Genomic DNA, 23,620 nt, shown 5'->3' on the forward strand with positions numbered 1-23,620 from the left:
TGTCTCTAATGCATAACCCCAAAACGATAGTGCTAAATCGATAAGAGACATCATAGAACACACCATATCTAATAAAGTACGGTTACGACGTTCGGACACACAATTACGCTGTAGTGTTCCAGGTGGCGTGAGTTGTGAAACTATTCCACATTGTTTTAAATGAAGGCCAAACTCGTAACTCAAATATTCGCCTCCACGATCAGATCGTAGAAACTTTATTTTCTTGTTACGATGATTCTTCACTTCACTCTGAAATTCTTTAAACTTTTCAAATGTTTCAGACTTGTGTTTCATCAAGTAGATATACCCATATCTTCTCAAATCATTTGTGAAGGTCAGAAAATAACGATACCCGCCGCGTGCTTCAATACTCATCGTATCGCATACATCGGTATGTATAATTTCCAATAAGTCATTAGCTCGCTCCATTGTTTCGGAGAACGGAGTTTCTAGTCATCTTGCCCATGAGGTATGGTTCACAAGTATCAAATGATTCATAATCAAGTGATTCCAAAAGTCCATCTGCATGGAGTTTCTTCATGCGCTTTACACCAATATGACCTAAACGGCAGTGCCACAAATATGTTGCACTATCATTATCAACTTTGCATCTTTTGGCATCAATCTTATGAATATGTGTATCACGATGACCGAGATTCAATAAACCATTGACATTGGGTGTATGACCATAGAAGGTTTTATTCATGTAAACAGAACAACAATTATTCTCTGAATTAAATGAATAATCGTATTGCAATAAACATGATCTAATCATATTCATGCTCAACGCAAACACCAAATAACATTTATTTAGATTCAACACTAACCCTGAAGGTAGAGTGAGTGTGCGATGTTGATCGTATCAGCCTTGGAATCAATTCCAACACTCATCGTCACCTCGCCCTTAACTAGTCTCTGTTTATTCTACAACTCCTGTTTCGAGTTACTAATCTTAGCAACAGAACCGGTATCAAATACCCAGGGGCTACTACGAACACTAGTAAGGTACACATCAATAACCTCTTTATGAAACATACCTTTGTTCACTTTTCCATCCTTCTTATCCGCCAAATGTTTGGGGCATTTCCGCTTCCAGTGACCATTTCCTTTGCAGTAGAAGCACTCAGTTTCAGGCTTGGGTCCAGCTTTGGGCTTCTTCACGGGAGTGGCAACTTGCTTGCCATTCTTCTTGAAGTTCCCTTTCTTCCCCTTTGCCCTTTTGCTTGAAACTAGTGGTCTTGTTAACCATCAACACTTGATGCTCTTTCTTGATTTCTACCTTCGTCGATTTCAGCATCGCGAAGAGCTCGGGAATCGTTTTTGTCATCCCTTGCATATTATAGTTCATCATTAAGTTCTAGTAGCTTGGTGACTAGAGAACTCTGTCAATCACTATCTTATCTAGAAGATTAACTTCCGGTTGATTCAAGTGATTTTAGTACCCAGACATTCTGAGCACATGCTCACTGGTTGAGCTATTCTCCTCCATCTTGTAGGTAAAGTACTTTTCAGAGGTCTCATACCCTTGTCCATCGGTATGTTATTTGCCCGAGATTCGATCATTGGTATCTTCATACCTAGTTGAATCTCGTTACCGGCAAGTCTCTTTACTCGTTCCGTAATACATCACCTCGTGACTAACTCCTTAGTCGTTTGCTTGCAATGTATATTAGCGAGAGGGCCCAGAAATACCTCTCCGATACTCGGAGTGACAAATCCTAATCTTGATCTATGCCAACACAACAAACACCTTCGGAGACACCTATAGAGCATCTTTACAATCACCCAGTTACGTTGTGACGTTTGATAGCACAGAAGGCATTCCTCCGGTATCCGGGAGTTTCATAATCTCATAGTCTAAGGAATATGTATTTGACATGAAGAAAGCAATAGCAATAAAACTGGACGATCATTATGGTAAGCTAACAGATGGGTCTTGTCCATTACATCATTCTCCTAATGATGTGATCCCGTTATCAAATGACAACTCATGTCCATGGTTAGGAAACCATAACCATCTTTGATCAACGACCTAGTCAAGTAGAGGCTCACTAGGAACATGGTGTTTGTTTATGTATTCACACATGTATTTAGGTTTCCGATCAATACAATTCTAGCATGAATAATAAACCTTTATCATGAATAAGGAGATATAAAATAACAACTTTATTATTGCCTTTAGGGCATATTTCCTTCAGGTGGCGTCCTTGATGAGCTTGGGCTTGGCCGCCAACTTGAGCATGGCAAGGAAGTCGCCCACCGAAGCCATCTCTAGTTGTAGAAATGCCCTGAAAGCTCTGTCCGCCTTGCCCTCTCCCCCTTCTGGGTGCCCACGGGCCGCCGAGGATCGAGGATGAGCATGCTCCTGCCGCGGCGGGGCAGGATGGGCAGGAGGGCGGGAGTCACCAGCACCCCCGTCATGCCGGCCAGGCGGGCGTGGCGTAACGGTGGGGGCACCAAGGGAGCGAGCGACATCCCAAATCTCGTTGATGATGACGTCGGCGTAGATGTCGTTGCTGTCGACGCGATGAAACGTGAGATGATGAGGGATGTGTTGCAGGGCCTCCACCTTGACTAGGACGAAGATACTTGAGAACTCACTGCCATGAAGGTAAGCGTGCTCCATACGGAACAGCTTGGCAAAGCCGGCCACACTCGTCGTCACCCCCTGCTGTTCCACATCTCGAAAGGCATTTTCTCGAGTGAGATGCTCACGACGTGATGGTAGGCAAAGCGGAAAGCGTTGTCCCCCTCGTTGTCCGGCAGGATCTATATTGTACGATCCCCCACATCCAACGGGCTGGCACGCAAAGCTGTAGTCTGCTCGGACTCCCGTTGGAAAACTACGAAAGCCGTACCCATAGCACAGCCGGCAAACCGCACAGCGGTGATGCCAAGATGGTGCCTAAAAACCCTCTGGAGCCAGAGGAGGAAGGAAGCCTTTGGAGGTGAGATATTGACTAGGCAAACGAGAGAGTTTTGGTCTGGCACCATGGGGTAGTGCACATCCAAGGAGGAGGGGCGGCCATGCACGACAGGCTCCACGGCAGGGCTTGGTTGGGGCGCGAGATCGGGAAGCGATGGAGAGGTGATGAGTGGAAAGGAAGGTGAGGAGATGACGGGGGTTGCTGCATCAACACTGGTACTTAAAGGCGCGGGGATATGGCGATGCGAGGAGCGTAGGAATCTAGAGCTACATTGGAAGCTAAGGTGGCCAACCAAGCGGCATAATCAGCAGACAGCCGGATCCCTGCAATCCCGCTGCCGGTGGCTATAGGACAGGCATCGGAAACAGCGACGGTGCAGGTCCTTAGGCTTTCCAAATTGAAAAAGCGGATACGGCGCAATTCTCGAGGGATTACAGGAGGGGGCCACCCGTATTAGAGAGCAGCGCTTCCTTATAGGGGGTATAGCTAAGCGCGGGCTGTAGCGTAGGTTGAGAGCCGCAGTGGGCAGCTGGAACGTCGCCAACATTACCAAAGGAATCCGAGCGTGGAACGTCTGGCGGTTGGCTGGCGGCAGGCTGCGTCAGCGTAATGCAAGGGTTTGGAGGCGTTAAGCACGCGCGTAATTGATTGCATTCAGGCGTGATCCTGCATGTGTCAGGGCACCCCATGCAGACGAGCGGAGGCGTCCCCGGAAACCTGGGCACGCGGGGCTGGGGCAATCAAGTGATTGCCATCCCGTAGCAGGGACGGAGCGCACGATGGCCGAGGTCCGAGGAGAGACGGCAAGAGAGAGTTAGCTAACAAAGCCCGTCCGTGTACATCGATCGGAGCATGCATGAGCCGGCCTCACCTCACGACATGCGGAAAAGGTCCGGCCAGAAAGTGACATGCTAACAGAAATGATGCCAGACCTCCATGGATTGCGGAGCACAATCTCTTTGGCAATGCTCTCATGAGCCACCTGGAAAAGAAAGGCACCCCTCTGACAAGGCTGGACACGATAGCCGTTGGCGTTTCCCCCGAACCAGTTGACCAGTAGGGTGGCGAAAGCCCTGGGTGAAAACGTGATACCTTCGTTGAGAACGACGGCGAGCACGCCGGCCGGCCGGCAATGGCCAGCCACCGCCTCAACGGTGCCGCAACCATACTTGGCCAGCATGGCATCCTCAAAACCCGAACTATCCATGGATCAAGCCAAGAACCGAGCCAGAAAGACCCCAACTGATCCTAAGACTAAGCTGCCAAGAGTGCAACAAAAAGACGCCGGAGGAGCAGACATGCATCAAGGAGTGGGTTGCAGCTCAGAACTAGCACCACGAAGAAACTAACCTGATCTCCAGAGGAACAAAGGTGAGGAAGAAGGAAGAGTGCTGTTGACACCTGAACCAGAACCTCAAGCAGCACGGCGGAGCTCCTTGCGAGTGAAAGTCCGTCCTACCCGGCGGCGTAGGACGGGGGTGTAGGTGAACGCCGTGCCCGCGTGGCACACGGCTGTGTGGTGGCCGCCGTCGCTGGAGTAGCAGACGGCTGTGCAGCTCACGCCTCCTAGCCTAGTTATCTTCGTAGCGGATCCCCATGTGTGGTTTTGGTGTGGCCAAATTTGGTATATCACGACCACCAGTACTCTCTCTTGGGTCCTCGTCCATTTCGTTGTCAATAATCAGCTCTTCAAAACGCTTCACGAGCACAACGGCAACCTTTGTCGTCATCTTGTCCTTCAGGCCGAGCATGCCAAGCTGCTGACGAGGCACATCGTTGCCCTTTGTGCGACCGAAACCTCGCCTCCCCATCCCGTCTAGCTATAATTTGTATGTGGTTTAATCTATCCGCCTCTGAACTGTGCCTGAAGTATGCCCGACACGAACAATGCCTTCTGGGTGGCATGTTCAACTATGCCCGACACGAACTATGCCATGTGGATGCCATGTTGATCTATGCCCTGACGCCAACTATGTCCCATTGTGTTGTATATTTCTATGTTGCCATGATCTACGTCTGCATGATCTCCATGCGGGTATATGAGGACTGCGATTGTCGACAGGGAGAAATGGGGTGTGCCCGGTCAATGTCCGCGAATACCGCCTTGGCCGCATCCGCGGGCATATAGGTGCCCAATTTAGGCAACCCAGGTTGTAGATGCTCTTAGGGCATTTCTAACCGATCCCCAATAACCGGTTAGAGGAGTAAAATCCCGGTTTTACACCTCAAACCTGGACCTAACCGATCCCCAATAGACCATAGTGGAGTAAAAATTATACTCAGCCGCCGCAAATCTCTCTATCTTGGTGGGCGAGTAAAAAAATCTCTCCCTCTCTTCCCCTCCTCTGCCTCCTCTTCCCCCCTCGCCCCGCTCTTCTCCCAATGGCTGGACGCGGTGGCCGGAGCCCCCCCCCCCCTGATGTGACGCGCGGATCCGCGCCGCCATGCCCGCGGTTCGTCCTCGAGAGATGCATATTCGAGCCGCCACCGCTTGCTCGATCCGTCCGCCCCCGCCTAGTTCGCCGACTTCCCGGAGCTCCCTCTGCCATGGCCGTCGCAGAGGATATACCTTGGCGTCCAACAGCGGTCGTGGGGGACATGGGTGGTGGAGGTCACCGACCGGGAGACCCACAAGCAAAAGTGGCTCGGGTCATTCCACACGGCGGAGCTCGCGGCGTTGGAGTACAACCTGTGGCAAGTCCGGTTCCACGGCTCCACCGTGCGGCTCAACTTCCCATTTGGGAGGAGCCGCTAGCGTTGGGTGTGGTGAGCGCGGCGATGCTCGGGAGTGCCTCGAGGCGGAGGCCACCGATGAGGCATACATGGAGGACCTCCGCCGCCAGCAACCCGAGCTCGTGGAGGCGGAGCGGACGATATTCGTTGACAATGGGGGGAGGTCATCGTCATCTCCGACGACGAGGTGCAAGGCGGCGAGGAGGGTGGTGAGGAGGAGTTCGACGTCGAGGAGTGGCGGAGCATCTTCCTCGACTGCGACGACGATGGCACCGGCCCGGACCCATGCTCACCGAGGGTGGCCTGTTGAGGAAGGGTTGGCTCGACCTCCACTACGGCCGATGAAGATGAGTAGTTTAGTGTTGTTTAAGTTTGAATTTATGTTTAATGTTTGGTTGTCAAGACTATCTATGTTGAACTTATGTTTAAATGCATGCAAATCTCTGTTGAAATTAAGTTGAATTTATGTAAATTTACGTTTTACTCCGCTAAATATAGGGGATCGGCTAGAACCGACCAAAACTTAGTGGAGTATAAACACTCCATTAAGGTTCACTAGGTTGGACACTCCTCTATTTTTTAGGGATTGGTTAGAAATGCGCATGTAAAATAGGGTCTAGCATATTGTACATGTACACGTATTTGTATACGTATGTAATTGTATTATGATCATCTATATAAAGAGCGTGAGGCTGGATGTTAGCCACCCACGCAAAACCCTAAACCTACCTCTTCAACATGGTATCAGCCAGGTCGGGCCGCCGCCGCCCGATCCCATCTTCCGCGTCGCCGCCGCTGCTTGCTAGCTAGCTTCCGCGTACCGCCGCTGCTTGCTAGCTAGCTACGCACATACGCAGGATCCATCCAGCTGCTTGCTAGCTAGCCACAAGGCCGCCGCGCGAACACTACACGCCGCCTGATCCATCCGCCGCCGCCGCCGCCGCGAGTTTCTTCTCCGCCGCCGCGCGCTGTCCTCCTCCGCGCCGCCGCGATGTCGTCCGCCGCCCTTTCGCTCTCCAACAGCGTCAGCACCATCACCTCGCCCGCGGCTGCCACCGTTCCCGCCGCCCTCGCTGTTCCGGCAATCTCCGTTCGCCTTGGCCGCCACAACTTCATGCTGTGGGGAGGCATCGCCGGCACCGTCTTAGCCGGCGCCAACCTCCATGGCTACCTGGACGGCACCACGTCGGCACCCGACAAGACCATCCCCGTCGGGACTGGCGACGCCGCGACGACCGCCGCTAATCCGGCGTACCATCATTGGTGGACTCAGGATCAAAAGGTCAAGGGCCTCCTTCTTACATCCATGGGGGAGGACATCGCCTGTCAGCTCATCAGCTGTGAGATGGCGCAGGCGGTATGGACGGCCGTCGGTGCCATGTACGGCGCGCAGAGTCGCGCCAACGTCCGTCACATCCGGTGTCAACTCCAGACGCTGCGGAAGGAGGAGATGCCCGCGGCTGAGTACATGCACAAGATGAAGGCCCTCGCCGACACCATGGCTGCCGCCGGCTCTCCGATTCGTGATGATGAGCTCATTGATCACATCCTCACCGGACTCAGCTCCGCCTACAACTCCATCGCTGCCTCCCTGGGTGTGAGTAACGCACCTATGCCCTACTCCAGCTTCTACTTGCTCGTCTTGTCATTCGAAGCGTTGCAGGCTCGGTACAGTGCGTCGGAGGGATGGACTCCCTCCGCCAACACCGTGACTCGTTCCGGCCCCTACGACCAGGGCGGACGTGCTCCGTACTCGGAGCCCTACCCCTCCCAGGGTGGGGGTCGCTCGGCCGATGGCAACGGCCAGCCCGGGCACGGCCGCCAAGGCGGCACCGGCGGCCCCAACGGTGGCCGCGACCGCAACCCCTCCTATGCGGGCAATGGTCGGCAAAGTGGCGGGGGTAACAGCGGCAACAATGGCGGTGGTGGCCGTCGTAACAATCGCTGGCACCCCCGGTGTCAAATTTGCAAAAACTGGGGGCATGAGGCCGATGATTGTCGCAAGCGCTATGACCAGGACCACAACACTCGCTCCGCCAACTCGGCCTCCACCAACACCGTCGACTATCCTTGGGTCCTGGACACCGGGGCTACCGATCACCTGACGAGTGATCTGGAACGCCTCCAGGTTCACGAGCGCTATCATGGCAAGGACCAGGTCAGGTTCAGGTGGCCAATGGTGCAGGTTTGTCTATTTCACACATTGGTCATTCCCGTTTACCCGGTTCATCTCTTAAACTGCGCAACATCCTGCATGTTCCTCACATCAGAGAGCATCTCCTTTCTGTCTACCGTCTTGTTTGTGATAATGATGTGTTTGTTGAGTTTCACCGTCGTCTTTTCTTTGTTAAGGACAAAGCAACCAGGCGCGTCATTCTTCAAGGTAGCAGTCGGGGGGGGGGGTCTACCCGATTCCCTTTGCTCATGCATCGTCCTCGTCATCTCGCCATGCTTCATCCAGTGTCCGCGTTTCGTCGTTGCAATGGCATCAACGTCTAGGTCACCCTACCAATAATGTGGTCACCTCCATTGTTCGGAGCCATGACCTTCCTTGTTCTAGTTCAAATAATTCACCATTAGTGTGTGATGCATGTCAGCGTGCTAAGAGTCATCAACTACCGTATTCTACGTCTTATCATGTCACTACTATACCTCTTGAATTAATTCATTCAGATGTTTGGGGTCCAGCTATTGCGTCTTCGGGGGGGGGGGGGGTACAAGTATTATGTTAGTTTTGTTGATGACTACACGCGCTTCACTTGGATTTATTTGCTTAAAAACAAGTCTGATGTTGAGCAAGTCTTTTATAACTTTTGGCTCATGTCGAACGCCTTTTGGATTGCAAAATTAAGGCCGTTCAGTCCGACTGGGGTGGTGAATACCACAAGCTTCACCGCTACTTTTAACGCACGGGCATCTCCCACCGTGTGTCGTGTCCACATACGTCTCAGCAGAATGGTATTGCCGAGCGTAAACACCGTCACTTGGTCGAGACCGGCCTCGCCTTATTGGCGCATTCGTCTCTCCCACTCCGGTTTTGGGATGAGGCCTTTCTTACGGCATGTTATCTCATCAACCATATGCCCACTCCGGTTCTCAACAAGGACACGCTCCTGTTCCGTCTATTTCATGTTCAGCCCAATTATTCCTCTCTTCGGATTTTTGGGTGTGCTTGCTGGCCTAGTCTCCGCAAGTATAATGCTCACAAGCTGGAGTTCCGCTCCAAGACGTGCGTTTTCCTTGGTTATAGTCCTCTGCATAAGGGTTATAAGTGTCTTGATCACACCTCCGGTAGGATCTACATTTCTCGTGATGTTGTTTTCGACGAGTCAGTTTTCCCTTACTCCAGCCAGGATGTCTCGGTTGATATTGCTTCTCTATTGAGCACGCCCTCACTTTTCCATCTAATGAACCGGTTTCGGATGTCCATGTGCGGAAATACGACCTGTCATATTTGTCACTGACTTGTTTTCTGCAGATGCTGCTCTAATTTCTTCCCAGGAAACCGTCGTCGCACATGCATCTGCCGGCGTGATCGACGTGCATGGCCCCGACGTGCATTCCCCGTCTCCCGAGGCTGCCTCGTAGGCCTCGCCCGCTGGCGCGACTACGGCCCCGTCGGCCTCGCCCGCTGGCACGACCGCGGTCCCGACTGGGTCGCCCTCTGCGTCCCCCGTCTCGCCTCGGTCGGCCCAGCCCACCTCGCTTGCATCGGGCATCGCCGAGTCGCCAGCCGCGTCCCCGGGGCTGCCGTCACCGCCTGGCTCCCCCTCGTCGCCTGGTTCGGCCCAACCCGACGCGTCTCCCCGGCCCGTGTCGCCTGTTGCTGAAAATGGTTCAGCCGTGACACCACTGGTCAGGTCTCCGTCGTCGCCGCCACCATCTACCGACGATGCAGCTCCCGGGCACACCATGGTCACTCATCACCGCGATCATACGCGTAAGGCCAAGACATACACGGATGGCACGGTGCGGTACGACACTCGTCGGCGTGCATTCTTTGCCGCACCCACTACTCATCGTGATGCTCTTGGTGAACCGGCTTGGCGCGCCGCCATGTCTGCGGAATTTGCTGCTCTTTGTCACACGAACACATGGGTGTTGGTGCTTCGGCCTCATGGTGTTAATGTTGTGAGCTGCAAGTGGATCTTTAAGACCAAGCATCGTCCAGATAGTTCGGTTGACAAGCACAAAGCTCGCCTTGTTGCTTGTGGTTTTACTCAACAGCAAGGGATCGACTATGGAGATACTTTCAGCCCCGTGGTGAAGCCTTCCACGGTTCGTATGCTCCTCTCTCTCGCCGTCTCCCGCGGGTGGAGTCTTCGACAGATTGATGTGAGTAATGCTTTTCTCCACGGTTTTCTGGCCGAAGATGTCTACATGCAGCAGCCCCCTGGTTTTGAGGATGCTCATTATCCCTTTCATGTCTGCAAACTCCAACGGTCCATCTACGGGCTCAAACAGTCGCCGCGTGCCTGGTATGCTCGCTTGAGTCAGCGGCTCTCACAGCTTGGTTTTGTTCCCTCCAAGGCAGATGCGTCCCTATTCATCTTTTCACATGGTGCTATTCAGATATACATGCTGGTGTATGTTGATGATATTGTGATTGCTGGTTCTACACCTACTGTGGTGGATCTCCTTGTGCAGTCCTTGTCTGCGAGTTTTCCCATCAAAGACTTGGGCCGGTTGGAGTACTTCCTTGGTTTGGAAGCGTCCTTTCATTCAGGGGGCATGACATTGACGCAGAAGAAGTATGCACTTGATCTCCTTCATCGTGTCAACATGGAGAACTACAAGTCCACTTTCACTCCACTTGCTACATCCGAGAGCCTTTCGCGTCACGGTGGTGCATTGCTGAGTACTGACGACTCTTTGAGGTATCGCAGTGTAGTTGGAACACTTCAGTATCTGACACTCACTCGTCCAGATATCTCCTTTGCCGTGAACAAAGTGTGCCAGTTCCTGTCTCAGCCTACGGAGGTTCATTGGGAAGCAGTTAAGCGTATTCTGAGGTATGTCAAAGGTACGCTAGACACGGGACTACGGATTCGTAAGTCCAGATTTACTGGAGTCAGTATATTCATCGATGCAGACTGGGCAGGCTGTGTTGATGACAGGCATTCTACTGGTGGTTTTGCTATATTTGTTGGACCCAATCTTATATCTTGAAGTTCCAAGAAGCAGCCTACAGTCTCGAGGTCTAGCACCGAGGCAGAGTATAAGGCGTTGGCCAATGGCGCGGCTGAAGCCATTTGAATAGACACAGTTCTCACAGAACTTGGAGTCACACGGCAGCGCACACCCATATTGTGGTGTGATAACTTAGGGGCAACTTACCTGACGGCGAATCCAGTGTTTCATGCTCGGACCAAACACATTGAGATTGATTTCCATTTTGTGAGGGAACGAGTAGCTGTTGGTAAACTGGAAGTCAGGTTTATCTCAACTGATGATCAGCTAGCGGATGTATTTACTAAACCCGCTACTCGACAGATGCTAGACCGTTTCAGAACCAATCTGAATCTTATATGTAGTTCAGATTGAGGGGCATGTAAAATAGGGTCTAGCATATTGTACATGTACACATATTTGTATACGTATGTAATTGTATTATGATCATCCATATAAAGAGACGTGGGGCTGGATGTTAGCCACCCACGCAAAACCCTAAACCTACCTCTTCAACGCGCGCTTAGCAATTCAACTTTAGATTCCTCTGTACACCGAGCTAGCTCGTTATGAGTTCCTCAAAAAAAAAAAGCTAGCTCGTTATGTTACTGGATGCAATTAATAAAAGCTAGTATTATTCTATTGTTTTGCTGATGTGAAAGACTCGCGCGTGATATAAAATGCGCTCTTTTATTGGTCAAAGATATTTATCCTGTAATTCATTAGTGTGTGTCTCACTTGTTTATATCTTTGACAGGATATTCGATGTCTATCTAAATGAAAGATTAACCTATATACTGTCTTCAGCCTATGACATGCTAGAGGGTTCTCTATCTGCCTTCTCGAGCAAAAACGTCTCACAAGAGGGTAGAAATGTGGTTATTACCCCGCAAAAGAAATTCTGGGCCTATCTTTCTTCAATATGGGTCTTTCTAGAACGTGTTTCCGTGGTTGTTCAAATGCTGGTGCTGGCCATACTTGTGTGCCCTCTCACGGCTGTCTACATGTTTGGGGGGTTGATGTCCGCAGGGGTATCGCTTTTGCGCCTGATACAACACGATTACGGGGGCAACTCAGATGAACAAGCAAACCTGAAGCCGGCGATGGACACCTTGTACTCCCTTGCTTCACTCCAAGGTGTGCTCTTCTTCTACAGATTCATCTTTGGTCGCGCGGGAAAGAGGATGGTTATGGATTTGATCCCTACATATGGGCACGATGAACTCAAAGCAGTTTGGACCTACTTGAGTGACACAAGGATTGGGTGCGAGAAGAACCCATCATTTGCGAGAGGAAGGAACTTCATCACACATGCTGTAGACTTGATAGGTTCCAGGTCGCCTCATGACTGCCTTTCCGGCGTACACCTCTTGTACACAGCCATATGCTTTGGGGAAAGTGGACCCAAAATTGCAAGTTCTAATAAGCATAGGTTGATGAAACATCTGATCATGTCTGCATTATCTTCACCTGTACTTGAGAAACTGTTGCAGACGCTGAATCCACGGGGTGTGTATGGCAAAGAGATGACTCAGATGAGAAACAAGGCCGCCGGGATAGTGGCATACCTTGCTCTTGACATCCATTTGGAGCAATTTCCTGTGGGGATTCAGTACATATCTTCCTTGATCGGTACTTTCGAAGAATACCGTCTAATCAAGTCATACCCTAAAGGCAACAATGTGGGGGATTGGGAAGACCACGGGAAGCTGGTGCTGCGAGGCTTGTGCATCCTCCGGAAGCTTGCAGAAGATGAGAATAATCGCAAAATCATGAGTGAGACCCAAGGTCTGCTACCGAAGATCTTGGCGCCTTTGACCTCCGACCTAATCCACCAATTCAGCGATGGTCCATGGTCCATCAGGGTAGTAGAGGGATCGCTCAAGGTTATGCACCTTCTTGTGGCTGCTCTGGGAGAGACTGGGTCAAGGATACGCCGAGAAATATCAAACAACAAGGAAGCAATCCACACCATGGAGACGATTCTCAACTGTCGCCACTGTAATGTCAAGTTGCGGGAAAAGGCTATGCGGATACTAACGCAACTATATATGGATACCAAGAGCAGTCCAACTTTTATCAAGATGTTGGTAGCTATCTTTGCTGCTGGCGCCGTGGACAGGTCCATTAGAGAGTTGGCAGGTGAAGCACTAGCAAAGTTACGTTTCCAAAGGGGAGGCAATACTTGTATAATCTTACAGCTAGATGGTGACGTTGTAGGTAGCCTCACTAAAATCCTTCTAGATGACGAGAACAGGGTGTGCAGAATAAGAGCAGCTGAAATCTTGGAGCATATGTGCAACATTCATCACACCTTGGCTTTATCAATGAAGTCGGATGAAAGCATATCTATTGAGATTCAACACACTCAAGATGATGAATGTATCATTAAAATGAAGAAAATCATGACCTCTATAATGCCAAAGGTACATACATATATAGTTCATACGAAATACTCCCTCCGTTCCAAATAAATATCGTGGTTTTAGTTCAAAACTGACTGCGGTCTAAAATAAGTTTCATGGTTTTAGTTAAAATTATAAAATAAGTTTCATGGTTTTAGTTCAAGTTGAAGATTTAACTAAAACCGTGACACTTATTTTGGAACAGTGGGGGTAGTAAAAGTAGAGAGTAGAGAGTGGTTGTTCTGCACCCCAGCTCGGTGCACCCACGGTACACCCACGCAAAAAAGAATATAGCAAAATATTTCAAGAAAAGCTGAAATCTTGTGGGAATGATGATGAACAAACATTATAGATGCTTGCAAAGTTCAGTGGTCAAATGACATCCAAGGAGTTCTGTAAATTTTTTAATGAAAATTACTCAAATTGTACGTGCACTGTTTGAGCACAACTTGTAATTATTTTTTTGTGCACAGTTCCTTGGTTGTCATTTGACCACCAATTTTTGCAACCATCTAAAACATTTGTTCAATCATTCCCACAGAATTTCAGTTTTTTTTTTGAAATGTTTTGGTATGTTTTCTTGTGTGGGTAGGGTGGGTGCATCGAGCTGGGGTTCTGCCACTACTTTCCCACATATGCAGTGAGGACTACCCTACCTTGAATTCTTACCTACTTGAAACTGAAGCATACATGTTCTTAATGTTTCAGGTGCTTGAAAAAATACTTGGTTATGAATTTTCGAAAGATGAAACACAAGCAAGAGCAGAACAAGACCAACTTGAGATCGTGGTAAAAGAAGAGGAAAGGGGTGTGGAGGATCAAAAATACTGGGATGAGGTGGAACTGGAGGAAGATGAATCCGAGAATGACGAGCATGAGGAATTCTGTGCACCCTTGTTATCCCTTTGTGTGACGGTATTTAACACTTTCATTAGTGCTGATCAAGATTTACAGTTTGATGTAATTAGCCTTCCAAAGAAGCTCAATGAGATGGTAGAAAAAAACAGTGATCTGACTGTCCGTTGCCTGAGGCTGATGAAGACTACGTGTCAGATGGTCACATCGATGATGGAACACAATGGCAACTACGGCAAAAACGACCTGGATAGCTTGATGAATGCATTGTCCAGTGCCTCTGAACACATGCGTCATCTTGACATGACAATGGTTTTTGCCATCGAAGAGGATGGGGCGCAGAGAATGAAGCCTCTCAGGAGCCTCAGTTCACTGGTGAAAGAAGCTAAGGAAAGTGTACAAACAAGAATGGCAACTAAGGCACACGAATCAGAAAACATGGAACCATCTACCTCTAGTCCTCCGCCAATGGGTCACAAGGATTGAGTTAAGAAATACTCCCTCCATCCCAAAATAAGTGTCTCAAGTTTGTACTAGCTCTAGTACAAATTTATACTAAGCACAAGACACTTATTTTGGGACGGAGGGAGTACTCCCTTAGTGATCTAAAAGGTATTATATTTCTTTACAGAGGGAGTACTATTCTGCTCACGTATTGCTTCAGTCTATCAAGTTGCAGATTTATTAGTGCAATGAGCGTCAATGCTCTGTATTTGTATGTTTATTTCCTTGAGATGCTTTGTATCTGTGTTTGCGTTTGTGATGGCTTGAATAAAATAAGCCCAGCGACCTTGTATGTTGTCACTGCATATCTGAAACCTGTGAAGTGTGAAAGTTATTCCCTGATCGCACATTTATGTACAAACATTGTTTCTGAGTGCACAAGACAACCTTGGAAATTTACCACCTTATCAATGAAATGGATGATGGTGCCAACAACATAATTAATAGCAGTAGTAGTATATGCAGAGTTACCGATTAACATCTGGGCAGTGAATAATGTAAGCATGTGTTGCCATTGAGATGTTGTGCATTTCTCGAGATGATTTGTGTCTAAAGTGTTGTGATGGCATGAACAATGTAAGCCCAAAGACATTGCATGCTGTCAGTGTATTTCTGAAACATGTAGTGTGCAAGTTTATTCCCTGGTGGTGCATTTGTGTTCAGACTTCAGACAACTGTTTCTCTGTGGACAGGACATCTTTGGGAATGCTGGTTCACACGGAGACTTTGCAGGGATGCAATCAGCAGGAACAATGTTTCTCAAAAAAATAAAAAAAAAATCAGCAGGAACAACAGAGGATGTTGATGCCAACAACTGAGTATAATACTGTAATAGCAGTAGTATATGCAGCGGTACCCAAGTCTGTCTCTTAAGACTGTATCCAATTAAGAGACACGACCACGCGAAGGTTTGGGCAGATCGCAGTTTCTACGGCACAGCAGCTATCCCACCCAATTCGATCCTTGGCAAGTTAGCATACAGCTCGTGGTTGAACTCGGAGAAGGGAGTCTTCTGTTTCCACGATCTACCGGCTACAGTGGCTCGAATAAGCGAAACGATGCAAGCTGTTCGAGTTGGGGGAAGAGGGAGGGGGCTTACGGTCGGAGGGATGGCAGTGGCACGAGCCATCAGGTTGCCATCGTCGGAGCCTATGCACTGGCCATCAGCGGAGAGCGTCGCACACTGGACACAGCTGCTCCATGGGCCTGGCCCGGCTTGCTTTATTCTCACTAGATGACTCGTTGCGCCAATGGCGCAAGGGCCGAAAGGGAGTCAAGTATTATGAGAATATTTAGACATCCAAGTCGAAAACCAAATGTGGCCAACACTCCCGCATCCTCTGCTTGGAAGCCGCTTTTCACACCGGATCTAACATAAAGAGCAAATTTGAAAATATAAAGCATGGAAGGCTTTAAGTTGTACTATTGAGACCATACCACCATATCTTCATTTAGTTTTTTGGGAATCTAAAGGTCAGAGAGGATGGTACATGTGAGAAAATGTGAATCCACAACAAAAAAACTAAATTAACTTCCAAACAAACATTTCAAGTTTGGAAGCCACAAAGAAGCAGCCTAGATCTCTCGTTGTAGTGCAGGTACATGTCCTTAATCCTGCATCCACAACCCATAATTTTTCAACACCTAAATCGACAAAATCCAACCGAAGGAAATCATGGCAGAAACATGCGCCGTGGCTTACGTGATTATATTAGTGAAAAAACAGAGGCAAATACAAAACAGAGGCAAACATTGCTCATTGCTCGGCTACCAAATTATTTGGCCCCGTGAAAAAATATATGGCGAAGGGAGCAACTGGATATGATAAAGCTATGAAGTACGGAGTATAAACCAAGTACAAAATACTGTTTTGCTACTTTACCATTTAAACTCTGCAAGAGTGTTCATACTTTGTACTGGTAACCTAGAATAAACTAAACCACTATTAGAGTTATGATTCAATACCACACTCACCGGGGTGAAACTTTCATACTCAAATCTGTAAACTTCTTAAGTATCTATCTTTTGTTATCTATCAATTATTGCACAATTAAATAATACAAATACAAGACCCATTCTTCCTGAAAAATCTGAACCCATTGACAATGGAGATTGTTATAAAACTACAGATAACTAATAAACAGTCTGGTAACATAAAAACTGCCAGTATCTTGTCTCCAAATACCAAGAAAGGAGCATATTTCAACTTAAATACGCCCACATATTATACAACTGACCAATGGAACAAATAGTGAACTTGTTATATGTGAACACCTCCAGCATAGACCATGCGACGCCCCATTCACCAGTGTGACTCCAAAGTCAAAAGTAGTGTACTCTTAAACAGAAGTAAGTTAATTGGTCCCATTTATTCTCCCTTTCTTTTTGTGCTGGTCGTTGCTGATATTTCAGTGCCATCCTTGATCGATCAGTGAGCAGAGAGAGCATTTAGATTAGTCAAAGAGTGAGCTCAGAACAGTAGCAAGAGAGCTCTCCTCACGCAATTCTCTCCCTATTTATAGTTGCACTACACATCAGGGGAGAGGAGCAACACCTGTAGATCATCAACTTAGTCTACACTCGTCAGTTCTGCAATCTGAGAAATAAATGAACACAAGGGGGAAAAAAAACCGATTCTGACCAGAGAATTCACAATCCAAAAAACTTTGGGACTCCCTTATAAGATAATATACCAAAACACCTGATAAATCACTTCTATAGGCACATTAGGAAAAATGGCAATAAGGAGCATAAAGAAAGATCACTGAGAATTGAATGGTTTCCTTCAAATAAACATATAGCCAAGGGAAAAACATCATGTTTTGATTGGATTCTTTTTACCGGTGTTGATACTGATGGTGTATCCCAGATTTCTTTTTTGAGAAAGAACATAGGAAACAAAACTAAGACATCCTACCATCATAAAAGTAAACTTTTTATTCTCCTTTTTTCTAGCATAATCGGATATGCAGTTTGTCTATTAGCCTGGTTCCAACTTTAATATCGTATGGAACATCTAGGAAACGCAATGTTTTTTGCTTGGCTATTCTATAGATATATTACCAGTTAACTGATCAATTATGTAAAGCATCGATTCCTCGGTCACATTGCTGCTGCATGATCTGAAGAAATAAACGCAGAGTGATGGGGCTCACCTTGCTGCTGCTGCCTGACATAGCTTGGCCTTGGGGAGCCACTGGCCACGGGCTTGGAGGAGGATGGCAGGGGCGCTGGTGATGTGGTCGCCGTGGAACGCGTGTGCGAGCACGCCGTTGGGGCTGCAAGGCTCCATCGGGGCCGGCCGACAACTGAGCGCATGAACGGCATAAAATTAATTGATTTCCATTCAACTAATAGGACTACCATTAAACTACTAAAGATGTAGTAAGTCTGCGTCAATTAATATGGATCGGAGGGAGCTCTACTACTACAACAACGCACGTGTGTATGCGATAGAAAACTTGTCCAGGTAGAAGAAACCCAAGGTCAATTAATCAGCCTACAGGAGCAGCAAATTAACAGTTTGGAGGGTTCTATACAATTAAGAAGCTGAACATTATAGGCAGGCCACTGGTAAATTATGCAGAACATACACACGAGAGAGATATGTTTCGAAGGCACACAACAGCTTGTAACATCCCCAGTGTCATGCTATAGTAACCTCTGTGATTAACCTAATCATTTTTCCAAACAGTGCTTAATCACCTTTGTTCAATATCCCATTTGAAATTCAAGTCAATTCAAATTCAAGTGAAGTTTGAAGTTGCTCAAGAGTTGCCGGAAAAATGTTCATCATTTGCCAAAAATTCCATAACAATTATTTGTTAAGGAACACAACATCACTTTTGTGCAAAGATGAGCATTAGCAATTATAACAGCACCAATTCAGCATTTTTAAATGCTATCCTATTTATGAAAAATACCAAATTGGATCTCCAGATCGACGGGCTGGACCTCTGATAATGTGGCTTGGGGTAGGCGGTCTCCAGATCTGGTAACGTGGCTTGGGGTAGGCGGTCTCCAGATTGACGGGCTGGACCTCTGATACCAGATGTAAGGGAACCGATCTAGCCTACGGATCTGAGGAGGGGGAGACGCAGGAGGGGGTAGGTGAGACGAAGGGAGAGGAAGGGGATAAGGAGGAGGAAGATCAGCTTCTCTCCATTTGGTTCGATTAAATCACATCATGCCTTACAACTGGCCACACTTGGCCATTTAATACACCACTCGACTCAGCTACTCCTCCTGGCTTGGTCCCTCCTTGGCTGGTTCGGTTGCTGGCTTGTCTGGGTTGCTGACCGTGGGTCCCACCGTTACATTCTGCCCTCCTTGAGAGCCAGCTTGCCCCCAAGCCGGTGCTGCCGGAAAACGGCGACGGAGCTCGTCCGGGTCTTCCCAAGTTGCCATGGACGCTGGCAGGTTGTCCCAGAGCACCCGCACGCGCCTGGTGGTACTTGACGCGCCACCATACTGATCGTCGAGGATGCTGCAAGGAACATGCAAGGCCTGAAGAGTGGCGTTATCAGGAGGGAGCGAACCTGCGATTGGCACGTCCACACTGACTTCTTGCTTGAGTTGGGACACGTGCACCACATTATGGATTTTGCTCCCTGCTGGAAGTTGCAACTTGTAGGCCACCGCTCCCACGCGCCCGATGATCTTGTATGGTCCATAGTACCGGAAGGCCAGTTTCTGGTACGGTCGTTGTGCAAGTGATGTCTGGATGTATGGTTGCAGACGTAAGTATACCGAGTCTCCCACAGCGAACTGCTTGTCTGTCCTATGCTTATCTGCCTGCTTTTTCATCCTGTCTTGATCCTGTTTCAGATGTTGCTGTAGTAGCTCATGCATAATCTCTCTTTCCTTCAGCCATGCTGCCAGGTCCGGCACTGTGCATTCTTCCACTTGGATCACACCAAATTCTCAAGGCAAATGCCCGTAGATCACTTCGAACGGCGTACGCCCCAGTGCAGAGTGAAAGCAAGTGTTATACCAATATTCAGCCAGGAAGAGCCATTTAAACAAGTTTTTGGGACACGCGTGCACCGCACACCTGAGATAGGTCTCCACACATTGGTTGACTCGCTCTGTCTGCCCATCCGTCTGGGGGTGATACGATGAGCTGAGGCGTAACTGTGTTTTGCGAGAGTTTGAAGAGTTCTTGCCAAATGTTGCTTGTGAAGATGCGGTCACGGTCTGAGATAATGGCCATTGGTAAGCCGTGCAGCTTGTATATGTTGCGCATGAACACCGTCGCCACTTGCAAGGCTGTGAATGGGTGCTTGAGCGACAGGAAGTATGCGTATTTTGAGAACTTGTCGACGACGACCAATATCACGTTCTAGCCACCTGACGTTGGCAATCCTTCGATGAAGTCCACCGAGATCACTGCCCACGGTTTCTTTGGAATTGGCAAAGGCTGCAGCAGTCCTGGCGGCGACTTGTGCTCCGTCTTGGCTTGCTGACAAATGGAGCAAGAGCGGATGGTTTTGATCATCTCTTTCCATGAGAAGAGTCGTCGGGTTCGATTGTAGGTAGCGTGGAATCCCGAGTGTCCCCCCATTGCACTGTCGTGCAGCGATTTGATGATGGACTGCTGTGTGTCCTTGTCCTCCGCAATCCACACGCGGTCGTGATCACGAATCACACCTTCCTTCAAGGTAAAGCCGCTCTCAGCATTCGGATTGACTGCTAGCTGCGCGAGTTTCTGCATCGCAACTGGATCGTGTTGATAGCCGGCCACAATTGCGTCCAGCCACACTGGTCTGCACACTGACACTGCATTCAGTTCTGTAGGTTGCTCATGCCGGCGTCTCGATAGTGCATCTGCGGCTCGATTCAGCGGCCCTGCCTTGTACTGGATACGAAATTGCAGCCCCACCAATTTGGTAAACGCACGCTGTTAAATTGGGGTATTCAAGCGCTGATGGGTAAGGTTGAGCAAGCTTTTTTGATCGGTGCGGATCAGGAACTCTGCGTGTTGGAGGTATGGTCGCCAATGGTCGATTGCCAACAACAGTGCCAAACACTCCTTCTCATATGCTGAGAGGCCCAGGTTCCGCGGGCAAAGGACCTTGCTCAAGTAAGCCACTGGATGCGCCTCTTGCATTAGGACTGCCCCCACTCCGGTAGCACTTGCGTCAGTCTCCACCACGAACTGCTTCGAGAAATCTGGTAATGCCAGCACCGGGGCTTGGATCAGCGCTCGTTTGATTTCTTGGAATGCCTCTTCGGTGACGTTCGTCCATACGAACAATGAGTTCTTGCGGAGAAAATCTATGATGGGCCGGCTGATGATGCCAAAGTTCCGCACAAATTTGCGGTAATACCCGGCTAGCCCCAGAAACCCGCGCAACTCTTTCACTGATGCTGGCTGCGGCCATGTTGTCACCGCCTGAATCTTGTCGGGCAGTGTTGAGACTCCTGCATCACTGATCTGGTGCCCCAAGTACGAGATATTGTTCTGTGCGAACGTGCATTTGGAGAGTTTTGCTCGCTGGTCATTTGCCTTAAGTGTTGTGAGAACTTGGCATAGCAGAAGAAGATGGCCAGAGAAGGTGGCTGAGTGCATCAAGATATCATCCATGAAAACTAAAAACCCCTTGCGCAGCAGTGGTCCAAACATTGTGTTCATGCCCCCTTGAAACATGGCTGGTCCACCTGTCACTCCATATGGAAGCACTCGGAATTGGAAGTGCCCCTGATGCGTTTTAAACGCTGTCTTTTCTTCATCTTTCTGGTCGCAGTCCGATCTGGTGGTATCCCGCTCGCAGGTCGAGCTTCGAGGACCATTTGGACCCTGCTAGTTCGTCGAGCAGTTCATCGACGATCGGTAAGGGATATGTGTTCTTGACTGTGATGGCATTCAGATGTTGAAAATCCACGCAGAATCTCTAGGTCAGATCTTTCTTCTTGACTAACAGCACCGGTGATGAGAAGGGGCTGATGCTTGGAGTGATTAGCCTAGCTTTCAGCATTTCTTTGACTTGGTTCTCGATCTCTGTCTTCTGCTCCGGGGTGTAAGGGTATGGCCGGATGTTAACTGGTTTGGCCCCTGGCAACAGTGTGATGGAGTGATCCAAATCCCTATCCTGAGGCAGTCCTGTTGGTTCTGTAAAGACCACTTGGAAGTCATCCAGCACTGCCTGCACTTCTGTTGGAAGTTTTCCTTTGTCGGTCTCCTCCGGCGCAATTGCACACAGGGTCACGAAATGGAGAATATCACCCTCAGCTTCCATGGCTCTGAGCTGAGCAGCTGACACTTCAGGACTGGCTGCAGTCGAGATTGAATCCTAGTCAACAACACTTCCTTGCCCTCGTGGGTGAACTGGAGTGTTTTGTTAGTCCAATCCACCCACATAGGTCCACATTGCTCTAGCCAATCCATTCCGATGACCATGTCATAGCACCCCAGAGGTAGCACTCGCAGATAAGACTGAAAAACTTGCCCTTGTGTCTTCCACTTTCATCGCGGCAGGATGCCTGTGCATGATAAGGTGCCCCCATCAGCTATCTTCACAGGTACTGGAGCCAGCGGCTGCACTGCAGCTTGCATCCTCGCAACACTTTGCTCGCTAATGAAGCTATGAGAGCTGCCAGAGTTGACCAGAATCAGCACCTCCACGCCCTCGATTCGCCCTAGCAACCGCACTGTACGCGGTGTAGTTTGTCCTGTCATGGCCAGCTTGGAAATGGACATCAACACCTCCTCCTGGTCCTTGTCGTCGTGTTGCTGCTGCTCCGGGTACTCAGCTTGAAGTAGCTCCAAGAGCTCCTCGATGACGTGGAGCTGGACAGTGGGTGCACATTGGTGACCTTGCCCCCACCGCTCGTCGCACTTGAAGCAAAGCCCGCGGGCGCGGCGATAATTCCTGAGCACTGCCACTCGATCGTCTCTGCGGCCCGCCCGCTCTGGAGCATGTGCTGCTTCCTGGCCCCGACGATCTTCTGCAGCCACCGGCAAGCCTGGTGGTTGTTGGCGTTGTTGCGGCGCGCCAACGACCCCGATGGGACAAGGTGGTATGCGCGGCCCCCCGCCCTCCTGTCGCCGGTAATCGCGATGTGGAATCGCTTCCATCACTTCCTCCTGCAAGGAAGCCAAAGAGAAGGCGGAGTCCAAGTCCTTTGGCCGATGTAATAACACACCCACGCGAATCTCTTGTTTAATCCCTTCTAAAAATTGTGTGGTAAAAAACACAGGATCAAAAGCAGGGTTATGCGCCAGCAAGTGATGCATGATTTCCTCAAATTGTAGCATGTACTCATGCACTGTGCCAGTTTGCTTCAGCAGACGGAACTGCCGAAGATGAACTTGATACTGCTCTCTCCCAAATTTCGTGCCTAAGGTTGCACAGAGTTCTTCCCAGTTCATAGATCCACTCCTAGACTCCTGAAGTTGCAGCCAGCGCGCGGCACTACCCGTGAAGTGCAAGGTAGCGACACGGACCCACAGATCGGGCTGCACACCATACACATCAAAGTATTTCTCGCATCTAGTTCTCCAGAATTCCGGATTTTCCCCGTCAAACGCCGGAAAATCGAGTTTAGGCAACGACCAATTAGGGAAATGTGTCATGGGCGGGTCGATCTGATGCGGTATGGACGAATCTAACGCGCGGACAGCAACCAGAGCATGGGAATTAGCCAAGGACTTACCCTTGATCGGAGGCGGCAACTGGGTGGTGACCACCCCGTGTGTCGAGCCCCCGGTGATGTCGATCTCGCCGTGGCCTAACGGCCCGTGGTGCTCGGCGGTGTCTGGCGCCGAAGCTGGTCGCACCACAGCGTCGCCCTCCGGGATCGGATCCGGAGGCGCCGCCAGGGCCGGGTGTAGCACGATGCACCCCACTTGCGTGCGCAACTCGTCGACTTGTTGCTGGAGATGAGTAACCGCTGGCCTCCAAAGCTCCAACGACTGCTGGATCACGTCGAGGTGGACCTCGTTGGCCAACCGCCCGTCATTGACGGCCTTGGCTAGGGCCGCGATTTGCTCCTCCATCGCCGCCGCTTGCTGCGCCTGCTTCGTCT

General features: G+C 49.4%; 1 protein-coding gene across 1 annotated transcript in view; it reads left to right on the forward strand.

Moving 5' to 3' along the window:
• LOC109732874 (uncharacterized) overlaps positions 1-15,360 on the forward strand; it is a 44,233-nt gene extending 28,873 nt beyond the window's left edge. The window contains exons 4-5 of the mRNA XM_073499626.1: positions 11,587-13,255; positions 13,943-15,360. Coding sequence (XP_073355727.1) covers positions 11,587-13,255; positions 13,943-14,575 — 2,302 coding nt within the window. The 3' untranslated portion in view covers positions 14,576-15,360. The remainder of the gene's footprint in view (positions 1-11,586; positions 13,256-13,942) is intronic.
• The last annotated feature ends 8,260 nt before the right edge of the window (positions 15,361-23,620 follow it).

Source organism: Aegilops tauschii, chromosome 5 (genome assembly GCF_002575655.3).
Source record: "Aegilops tauschii subsp. strangulata cultivar AL8/78 chromosome 5, Aet v6.0, whole genome shotgun sequence".
NCBI classification, from domain to species: Eukaryota; Viridiplantae; Streptophyta; class Magnoliopsida; order Poales; family Poaceae; genus Aegilops; species Aegilops tauschii.